The 10,860-nt window shown below is 35.3% G+C and overlaps 1 protein-coding gene across 1 annotated transcript; it reads right to left on the bottom strand.

Annotated features, from left to right (window-relative positions):
- Nucleotides 1–117: 117 nt before the first annotated feature.
- LOC127088284 (GATA transcription factor 25) lies at nt 118–5,027 on the bottom strand. The gene is made up of 8 exons (XM_051029211.1): nt 4,535–5,027; nt 4,347–4,430; nt 4,095–4,228; nt 1,839–1,946; nt 1,642–1,747; nt 870–938; nt 716–784; nt 118–625 (listed from the first exon to the last, which is right to left on the bottom strand). The coding sequence occupies exons 1-8, from the start codon at nt 4,793–4,795 to the stop codon at nt 533–535; spliced, it is 924 nt and encodes a 307-aa protein (XP_050885168.1). The 5' UTR covers nt 4,796–5,027; the 3' UTR covers nt 118–532.
- Nucleotides 5,028–10,860: the final 5,833 nt, after the last annotated feature.

Genomic DNA, 10,860 nt, shown 5'->3' with positions numbered 1-10,860 from the left:
ATCAGAGGCCGTTGGGACCCAAGTAAAATAGAGATCAAAATTTAATTAATAAAAAACTAAAAATTATTTTTGATTAAAAAAAAGTGCATTTAAACTTAAAATTAATAACCACAATAATGATAGAAAAACATGTATCCTACTCATTAATAAGAGTGCCACATTATCGGATAGTATAACGGAGGACCAAAAATATCCCTTTTGGCACATGGCTAACCAGCCTTCTTTAAATGGGAAGAGGAAAAATATTCCATCGGAACTATTGCATACTGTTGGGCACATTTTTACATTAATTTAAATATCAAACTAAAACTAGCGTCCACCCAATGAAAACAAATCTTCATCATTCAAATTCCACTTTATACATTCATAAATAAACAGCTAGTACGACTAATCCGAGAGCACGTCTTAAATCGACCTTGTGTGTTGATGAGAGCCTCTCTAGAGCTGTACATTCTATCAGTCGAATCGAGTGGAATTACAATAAACTCGGGAGCGCAGAGCCATTGACTGTCATTTTCTGGGACTGGAAAACTCATTGATCGGATGTCAAAGCTGTTTTATCATCAACAGAATCATTATGCGCAGGAATAGCAGTCTCACAGTTCAAGTCATTAACCTCGCTGACCTGGTCATCAAGTGTATATAAGAGGTAAAAGGATGCATTTACTACCACTAAGAGCAAACATTAACTCATTGTAGTCAATAGAAACCATACCTGCTCGGGTGGTGGAAGAGCGTGGGGTTCATGGTTTCTCTTAGAATTAGAAAGGTCCCTCAAAGTACTCTGCAGAATTTCATTTTCAAAATGTGACTGCTGTACTCCCCAAAACACAATTAAACAATACCCAATCTAGTGAATGACAGCATACCTGCTCAGGTGGCGGAAGAGCGTGCTGTTCGTGGTTTCTCCTAGAAGTAGATAGATCCCTCAAAGTACCCTGCAAAATTTCATTGTCAGAATGCGCAACTACTGGCGGCTCTACAATTAGAATCATTAGATTCACAGTTGGATAAATTTGAATTTAATGCTTGCAATAATACAGATGCACCTCCTTTGATGTGCTTTGAAATGGAAGGCAAAAGAGTTTAAATAAACATTTGCCACTCATGAAGAAAATAGTTCACATGTGCAATGAAATCAATATCAACAAAATCAACATCCAAAGATTTTGATGATCACAAATAGCAAGAGCAAATATTAGACAAAAATCTGCAAGAGTTTGCAATGATGATTGTGTAGAAACTAATGAACATGTAAGCATTCAACGTCTTCTCAAAATGAAACCAACTCTCAGCCAACAACTCACATATCTGTTTTGCATTTCCAATAAAATGAAAAAACAGTACTAGAAGGGGAGAGCCTCTGCTTAAAATGAGAGCTCTGCGACTAACATCTAGCTGATATAACACTCCTACATCAAAGTCATCTGGTGTGAAGAATAATCTGTCCACACTGCAGGTGGACAAGCCAATCTTTAATAGCAAAGTAAAGTGAGATCCAAGACCAAGAGTCTGACACATAACACGAGAGAGACATAGAGGAAATAGCTTATCTATTTTCAATTTCAACTGCTCTAGATAGATGAACGTGTACAAGAGGATTCCCACCCAGAACAAAACATATGGATGATAAATACTTACTCTGTTTGCCCAAAACAGACCACAAGCATTGCAAAGTGTCCTTGGGCCAGATGGCCCCCTTCGCATCATAGGGGTGGATCTTGAACTGATTCCACAGTGCGTGCATCTGTACAACCAAGCAAATCAAGGAGATGGTGAAACATCCAATGTCACATCTAAAACAGCACCACCAAACCCATATTCAGTCAAAAACTTACGCAGTTTCAGATTGAACCACATCTTGCCCTGACTCTGGATCAGATCCCCAGTTATTAGCTCCATCTTGTTTCTTAGCTGATGTAAATTGGCCCTTACTACGTTGCATCCTGCATTAAAAAATAGAAAAGAAATAGGTATGGTGCAAATAAAGTTGAAAACAAATTATGAACAAATACCGAGGCACCAAGCCATTTGTCAATACAATCCAAACTAGCACATCCCAATAAAGAGGAACACTCGCAACTGTCTTTTGGAGATACTGTTAATGATTGGTATATTATTAAAGAAGTCAATGAACTTTTACAAGAGTGATCAATATATGAGACAAGGGTGTTGAGTTTTCACAAAATAGACCAAACATAAAGGGTGTGTTTAATGAAGATGCCATAGAACCAAATTTCAGAGTTTGAAATATAACCTTTCACTAAAGCATGCTAGCAATATAAGTAGGAGTGGCAAACGGGCATGCCTACCCCGTAAAAGCCTGCAAAAACAGGACGGGGCGGAGCGTACATAGTAGAGGAAGCAGGTCTAAAACCTTGGCTCCCCTGCAAAAAAGATGAGGGTGGGGCGGACTCTGCACCCCTAAAGCCTAAAAGTTGCAAAACTTCATGCCCGTTATTACTTGCGGCCGCAAAAAGCAGGGCGGGCATAGTAGAGGACGTGAGTCTAAAACCTTGACTCGGCCCGTGAAAAAATGCAGGCAAATGGGCATGCCCAGCGGGCCGGGCCCGTTTTGCCACCCCTAAATATAATTGGCCGATATATCAAGCATCCAGCGTACTGATTGAGTACACTATCATAGTATGAAATATACTTGAAGTCACTTTGTATTCAATTAAAGTTTTGCAGATGTCAGGAGGAACGGATAACATGTAAGCACTAATGTTTGTTTTGTCTTTGAACTTATTATGGTCAATATTTATCTCCTAAATCAGAAACAAAGTAATAAAAATATAAACTGGTTAAGGACAGATACAAAACAGAGCTTGGAGTGTATACCCCCAAAAAGGCTATATGTGAAATAGTAAACGGTGTAGAATGGCTGCTACTGAAAATACAGCAGCAGCAATGAAACTACTGCAAATACTTGTAGCACATCTAATTAATAATCCTAATGACTTTAAACCCACTGGACTTCAAAATAAATCAACAGTAAAAGAAGTTTCAGTAAACAAAAATGAAAATGCTTTCATCAATTATCCTGACAAAAAAGTGGCACCATATTGAAAGTCTAACAGGTATTATAATATTTAAATGAAAGGAAAATACGGACTATTACCCATAAAGGAAGGACAGTAATTTCAATTGCCATTAACAAAAAAGACAGTAACGTAAAAAATAGGTTTTTCCTCTTTGATCGGCAGCTTACTTGGAAGAAAGAAAAGAAAAGAAAAACTACAAAAGTTGAGAGGGTAGCGTATGGTGAAAACAGACAGAATGGTGCAAACCAGAGGAAGGAGTGTCATCCACTTCAGTCACCAAGAGCTGTTTGCAGGGCTCATCCATAACAGTGAAATGCTCCAACACCAGCAATTGGGAGCAAAGAGGTTCACTGAGCGGTGAGGCATCAGTGTTTAATGTTTTACATGTATCAATATATGTTTATTTAATTTATCGCCTCTACACCTTAAATTTAAAATCTAACGTGCCTGTCATATCCGATTCACATACATGTGTACACAAGAAAAATATCAGATTTACATGCATGTGTACACAAGAAAAGTATCAGATTTACATGCATGTACACAAGAAAAATAGCTAGAAACCAAAATCTTTTCAATCTTCAGATTTCGAAAAGTAACTTCATGCATGTCACTCATCAAAAGAAATAAGAGCAAAGTGCTTTCAGAATATACCCACTGAGAGTACATCTATTTCAGCCTAGAAAAAATAGCTTCAAGGAGTGAATAACAATATCCCAAAATATACAAAGAAATTAAATAAGAAAGAAAATGAGCGTGCTTTCATTACACCCAGATTCAACAGTATTCTTTAGAAATTAACCATTTCCATTAATATGCATAGCATAACAAAATTATTCATCAAATTAGGATTGAATCCTTCTACCATCTTGGGACATTTTGTGGGGGCAAATGTGATACTCCTCCTGGGATGGAAGGAGTAAAGTTTTGATTTAATTTATAGCAATCAAGACAGAATTGTCCCTTTAATTATGTCATACACTAGAGTAAAATCACGATAAGTTTTAAGTTTTAACTAGAAAACAACTAGGCTTACAATCAGATTCAGACCTTAGTGCAACCTCTTGACGCACTTCATATCTAACTTTCTTATCAAAGTTCCGCTCTTTCCTTTTCTGACGAAACCTAATCAAGGATGCTGCTCGCTGTGGCTGACTACATCTTGTAGGAAATTCAGTACCACTCTACGATACCCAAATAATTTAAAAGAGAAAAAAAACATTGTCAGTAACTTTAGCTTGGGATTGAAATTCTACAGCAATAATATCCAATCTAATATAGTATTTAAATTTATATCTATACTCTCTGATTTAGGGGCGATGAGTCCAAACATTGAGAACCCGATGATAATTCACATCCACCTAAAAGTAACAAAACCGATTGAACCTGTAACACAAAACTTGAATCTTAAAATTCACCTAAAAGTGATTCAAAATTGTATGTAAATTTCATAGAAAAAATAATAAACACTGAAAAGAGGAAAAACCAACCTTTTCAGGGGTAACAGAATCAAACACATACACTTGACCACGAAACGAAAGTGTGAGCTGGCTAGAATCATCGAATCGCTGAATTGACATGTCAGCATGGTTTCCATCGCCGGAAACATAAACGTCTTCGATGGAAACATCTTGTATTGCTCCTTCTCCATCGCCAGAACCATCTTCAAGGGTGTGTGAATCATAATGGATGTGATTTTCACCGTCTTCGTTGTTCTTGATCTGGTCGGACATGTTGATAGAGTTGTACATTGTTGGATGTAGATTGGAATTAGGGGTTTTGATGCATTAGAAGGTGAAACCCTAACCCTAGAAGAAACCCTAATCTGATTGAGAGAGAGTGCGCGGGTAGAGATGTAAAGGAGAGAAATGTGTCTGAGAGAGAATGTGTTGTGAAGTGTGTGAAGGCTAGCTATGTCGGAATGAAGAGTGTTGGGACGAAAGTAACCCAAATGCTGCCAATATTTACGAGAGATAGGTAAGAATATCTGAATTTTTTTTAATTAAAGAAAAACATTTTCGAATGTTTGGAATACTCTAAATATTTTTAGGTTACTTTTAAAATACAGTACATATATTAGAAGTATTTTTAAAAATATTTTTTAAAATAATATTAATGGAATTTCTTATCTCATTAGGGTGGAAAAATATTCTCTGAAAAATCTAAAATTCTCCTCAGATTTTAAAGATGTATTTTCCGACGCATCACGTCTTAAATTAAAATATTAATTGATTTAAAGATACATCTCCGTAATATTTTACAACATATATCATGCATCTCACTCTAAAGTGCATTTTACATGCTTATTATTTTGGAGATGCACATTCGTTTAGAGTTTACGAAGATACATTTTTATACCCTATCAGAACAGTGCAAGTTATGTTTGTTTTATGGTTTACGCAACTGAAAGTGATGATTTATAAACGTTAAAAACCTTGTTATGTGATGGGATTTAAATCATATAATTGATATACAAAAATGACAAATATATATATATATATATATATATATATATATATATATATATATATATATATATGGTCCCAAAATGACATATATAAATAAAATTGAAATAAATGATAAAGTAAAATTAATTAAAAATAAAATATAATTCATAATGAATTAAAAGTACAACTATTATATACTACTCCACTACTGCGTATGTTGGACTCTATTTCCTCTGTCTCCCCTGGCTCCTCTGCCTTCAATATCCCTCGTACTCTAACGTTGTCTCTGGTACATCAATACCTCTCGTGCCTCTGACATGAAGGCATCTAGGAATTGCCTCACATCAGAAACTCATCGAAGAAAATACCTCTGCCAATGCATGCGTGCGCAATCTCCAATATACAGCGACATCTAGGCAAGATATCATGAGAATGATCTAATTGTGTCTCCTCCTCCTCTAGTATCTCTTGATGAGTTGGCCTCGATGGATCTCTTGGAGTAGCCTACACCATATACGGATGTGACACCCTAAAGAACCACCTGATGTATATGTCAATGTAGCTTCAGTCGCTTTCAGCTATGATACTTTGTGCCTCCTCTGATACCAGATGCTAAGATAATCATCAAACATATCATTCGTCTCTCTACGTGTCATAGAAGGAGGAGCATAGACAACAAGGTATCTGTGAATGGTCTAAGTGTAGCCAAATTGTCGCATCACACTCTCAGGCGGATGAGGAGCAGTGAGACATGATCTACAAGCCAACCATCATGAGTATAGCATTATGTCATCAAATGGTTGCATCTCACGGTGATCGATATAACTGTTGAAGTGCATGTCCTCAACAACCAAGCGATCAAGATAGACTTTGAACAAATGTATCGTTTGGTTCCCTCTGAGCGGGGAAAATGCAGACGCATACGAAATATCCTCAGTATAAGTCAGCACACAAGACCAGTTCGAGATGTGTGGGAAGTGTTGGAGTATCCAAGATTGAAAAGTGTTGGAACACATGAATCATTGGTAAGGGCATTATAAAAATCAATGAAAATGACACATAAGTATTATCGTCAGTAGTGTGATATTATCTGTGACCTGCTTCATCTTCCATATACAAACCTTTGATAACTTCGAGTACAAGTAGACCAAACGAGCGACCCTTCAGTTATACTCATGAATTCGTTTGAAGTACCATAGGTAGACGACATCCACGTAAGTGTCACTCTTGTCCATAAAAATTGGAGTGCCAACCAAATATAACAAGTATCCTCTCATAGCATACACTTTATGGAGCCCCACCTATCCGTCATTGCCTCTAGCCTACTATGCTCGAACGGTCTCATTCGTATATACCTTTTTTCAGGAATTCAAACTTAGCATGAGCCTCACTGGTTTTTTCAAATTTCCTCATGGTAGTCTCTGGGTCAACTCTCAAACAGTCTACCATCATATCGAGTGAATCGTCTTTGATAATCCTCTCATGATCTAAAAGTTTCCCTCTGATCGGATGATGCAGCAAACACGATACATCATCGAGTGTGATAGACATCTCACCAAGTGGTAGATGATATGATGAGGTCTCATTGTGCCATCTCTCTACGAATGGATTAAGCATCTCGTGGTTTACCATAATATAATCGGTCATGCACAAGTCATTCATCCTAGTTAGGGACAAAGCAACCCCAAACCATTCCTCATTCGGCTGAGGCAAACCAATAATCTTCCGCCCATGGTTAATAATCTTCAGCAGATCACAATCCTGCAAAAATATTAATTTATGTAAGAAACTTGCAATATAATAATAAACATAAATTAAAAAAATGAATCCAACTCATTTTACCTTTCCATCCCAGATATGTTTGGCAGTACGATATGTGTCATACCCTAATTTTTACCCCTAAGATCCCATCTTATTTTCATCATTCGCATGGCATCAAACATATCATGTGTGTGTCTTTTATGCATTACTAATCTTATGAAAATACAAAAACATGTCTTGTCTCGTTTGATTCTTTCACAAGGTAGGTGTGTTGGTTTAAGGAGCTCAAGTGATTAATTGGTCAAGATTATGGGCATTCCTCAGTAATTCAAGCTTCTCATTAATTTATAATAGTCAAGTGATTTCCATTCATCATAATCAAGTTCAAGATTGCATCCATTCAAGATCAACAAGTTCCAAATTCATCTGATGCCTAAATTAGGGTTTTGATCAAGATTGCTATGATGTTGACTTTTTGACCAAGACATGATCTAATGGTTTGAAATATTATTCAAGATCCTCAATTTCTTCTTTATGATCCATTCATGTGCTTCAATTGGTTAAATAAGTTTGATTCATTGATCATTGAAGAATTAGAATTCATCTGATGAAAAGTTAACTACTTAAGGTCAAAGTTTGACTTTTGAGATTTTTTTGGTCAACCATGAGTTTCTCAAGTCAAGAATCATGAAAATATGGTTGATGAATGCATTTGATCAATAAAATCAAGAAAATGTTCAAGAATGTTAAATATAGGGTTTTCAATTTTTCTCCAAGTTATGAAATTGCATGTTCATGAAGCCCACTTTACAAGTTTGTAACTTCTTCCTCAAGCCATCATTTTTCATGCTCAAAGGATGTACTTGTAGATAATGTTCCATACTTCAACTTTGTAGAAACAATGAACCAAAGGTATCATAAGGATTGAAATATATGAAGTGATAAAGATAAGATCTCAAAGTTGTAAAATTGTTCAACACTTGGAAAATTTTCCAAGTGTTTAGCAGTTAAGATTGTCAAAGTTGGTGTCCAATCATCTCCATGATCTAAGTTGAACCTCTCTAAATGTCCAACATGAAATTTGTAGAGGATGGTAAAATATTCCCAAAGATCCCATTGGCATGAATTTATCACACTTGAGCTAGGAGTTTCGAAGAAGGAAAGTCACCATGTTAGACTAAATTGAAAGTCCATATTCATGCCAAGTTTCATGTTCAAACCAAAGTTAAACCTCAAGATATTGCTTTTCAGCCTATGATGATTCTAAATCTTAGCATAATTAGTGTTTTACACAAACCATTGATGCATTACATAAGGGCTTGACCCATTATCCAAACAACATACCATTCATGGATCATTTTGCCATAAAGCTTCATTGTCATTTCCATAAAGATCACTTTTCTGAACCACTTTTGCTTTGAGCTTTACAAATAGATCTTGCTTTGATCTTACTCTATCTAAACACCAAAAGCAAAATCACTTTTGTATTTTTCACCATTTTATTTAGATTTGATCCAAAGTCCATCAAACAATACCAATAACCATTGCACCAAATCTGAATTCATTCATTATAAAAGGAGGCCTCATTGCAATGCTCCAAGACACACACAAAAACATCCATCATCAAGCAAGAAAGAACATTGAATCATTCTTCCACTCTTTCCACATTTCGACTCAAGGAAGCTAGAGGGATCATTATTTCTCAGTTGGAAGTGCTTTTGAAGGTGCAACTGACACACTCCGTTAGGTAAAAAGAAGCTCATTTTGAAATCCCTCATAAAAGCATTATTTTCACTCATTCTTGTTACCATTATGTTTGTTTTGAACATGAACTCCCTCATAAAAAGCTCATTTATTTTGTTATTTAGTTTTTAATTTTATATTAAAAAATTGGGGAAAAAAACTTTATTATTTATTCCTTTTTATTTTATTTTCATTAAAGTATGCTTTGGTTCAATTTTTCCCATGATCAATTGGCTCCCATTTTGATCCATGTGTGTTGAGCATCATGATTATACTTGGACTTAGACTTAATGATAACTTGTTTATTTGATTTGTGCTTGAAGTACATGGATGTTTATGGTTGATGACTTGCTTTGAAACCCTAATGTATGAACCTTAGAAGCATGAACCCTAATGACTTGAACCCTTGTATGAGGTGTATTTTTGTCATAAAATGATACTTTGATGTGCTTTGAACTTTCTCCTAAACATTTCTTTATTCTTAATGCATGACATAGTTGTTTAAGATTTAACATGCTTGTATTCTCCTTATAGGTCCACTTTTAAAATGTCTTGACCATTGCTTTACATGTCTTATGATTGATATCATGATATATCTTGTTTGATGTTTTGACTTAATGAACTTTGAAAATTTATTCTTAAGGCACTTTTTCTTGTATGCTTGTATGATCCATGTGTTATGAATTATTCTCTATGTCATGCCTTTTGCTCTATTCTTTATTGATGGCCTTGATTGGTGTCTTAAGATGTTTAAGCTTGATACATGGTAGTGATTTTATGTATATGCTTGCTTAATGCATATTGTTAATCCATGATATTTCTCTCATGATATTCGTGCTTATGTTTCAATCAAAGGGAAGGGGATTATAGTTGACTTATTGTCATGTGCATATTCATTGTGTGTGTTTGTAGCTTCCTTCACCCACCTTGTGTCCTTTATCCTCTTCTAAACCCTAGTCCAATCTTAGGATTTTTCAAACTTAAACTTCTTTCATAAAAAAACCTTGACTTTAAGCGATTGAATTTTCAAACTTTCTTTCTTCATAAATGCTTCAAAAAAAACTTTAAGCATATCAAACTCTTTCTATAAGACTAAAAAGCACAAATCTCATTCAAAACTATTGCCAATTGCCTTTTTCATTTTTAAACTCTTTCTCAAAAGAGACTAGACATGGATCATCTTTATAGTTGAGATATAAATTTCCTACCCCATAGTAATGATTGAAATTGGTGTTGATTCTTTTCCATATGAAAGAGTTAATGGCATACTTATAAACTATATATCCAAGTTGGAGCCCTTTCTTCATAATGATGCAAAGATCCATCTTCTCATATTTGTGGCAGTTTAGATGAGTATTCTCCTTAAGATGAAAATTTGTCTCTTCTTCTAAAATCAACTAAACAAATCCTTTTGTTATTTGTACCCCGAACTATGATATTTTGATCCTTCATTGGTACGTAGGCACAAGACTTTATGTTTTTTCAAATAAAAAAAAGCAATAAAACACATTTTTCGTCTTATCTCCTCAATATTTAGCAAACAACAATAACCAAACACAAATATATTAATAAGTTCCTATATGATACTATAGATGATTAGGGTGCTAGTACCTTCCTTTTTCATAACAAACCCCCCGGACCTTCAATCTCTTTATTGCACTATTTTGCATTGCATATTTATGGGTTATTTGATCTTTTCCCATTCCCTTGGATAAATTAAAATTTGGTGATGACATTTTGTTTTGCGAGTCAAGTTAACCTAATAGCTTGGTCTCCTATTCTCACCACGACAAAAATTGCGACTTCAGTGGGGATCTCCCCAAGAGGGTTAAACCTATCTTGTATATTTGTGTTATTATCTTGTT

Source organism: Lathyrus oleraceus, chromosome 5 (genome assembly GCF_024323335.1).
Source record: "Lathyrus oleraceus cultivar Zhongwan6 chromosome 5, CAAS_Psat_ZW6_1.0, whole genome shotgun sequence".
In the NCBI taxonomy this organism is placed as follows: Eukaryota; Viridiplantae; Streptophyta; class Magnoliopsida; order Fabales; family Fabaceae; genus Lathyrus; species Lathyrus oleraceus.
This window is presented reverse-complemented; position numbering and strand designations above follow the sequence as displayed.

Coding starts and splice junctions, on each gene's coding strand:
- LOC127088284 (XM_051029211.1), bottom strand. CDS start 4,795: ATGTACAACTCTATCAACATGTCCGACCAGATCAAGAACAACGAAGAC. Junction 4,229..4,346: donor CATCGCCCCTAAATCAGAGA/GTATAGATATAA, acceptor TGGGTATCGTAG/AGTGGTACTGAATTTCCTAC. Junction 785..869: donor CTCTTCCGCCACCTGAGCAG/GTATGCTGTCAT, acceptor GAAATTCTGCAG/AGTACTTTGAGGGACCTTTC.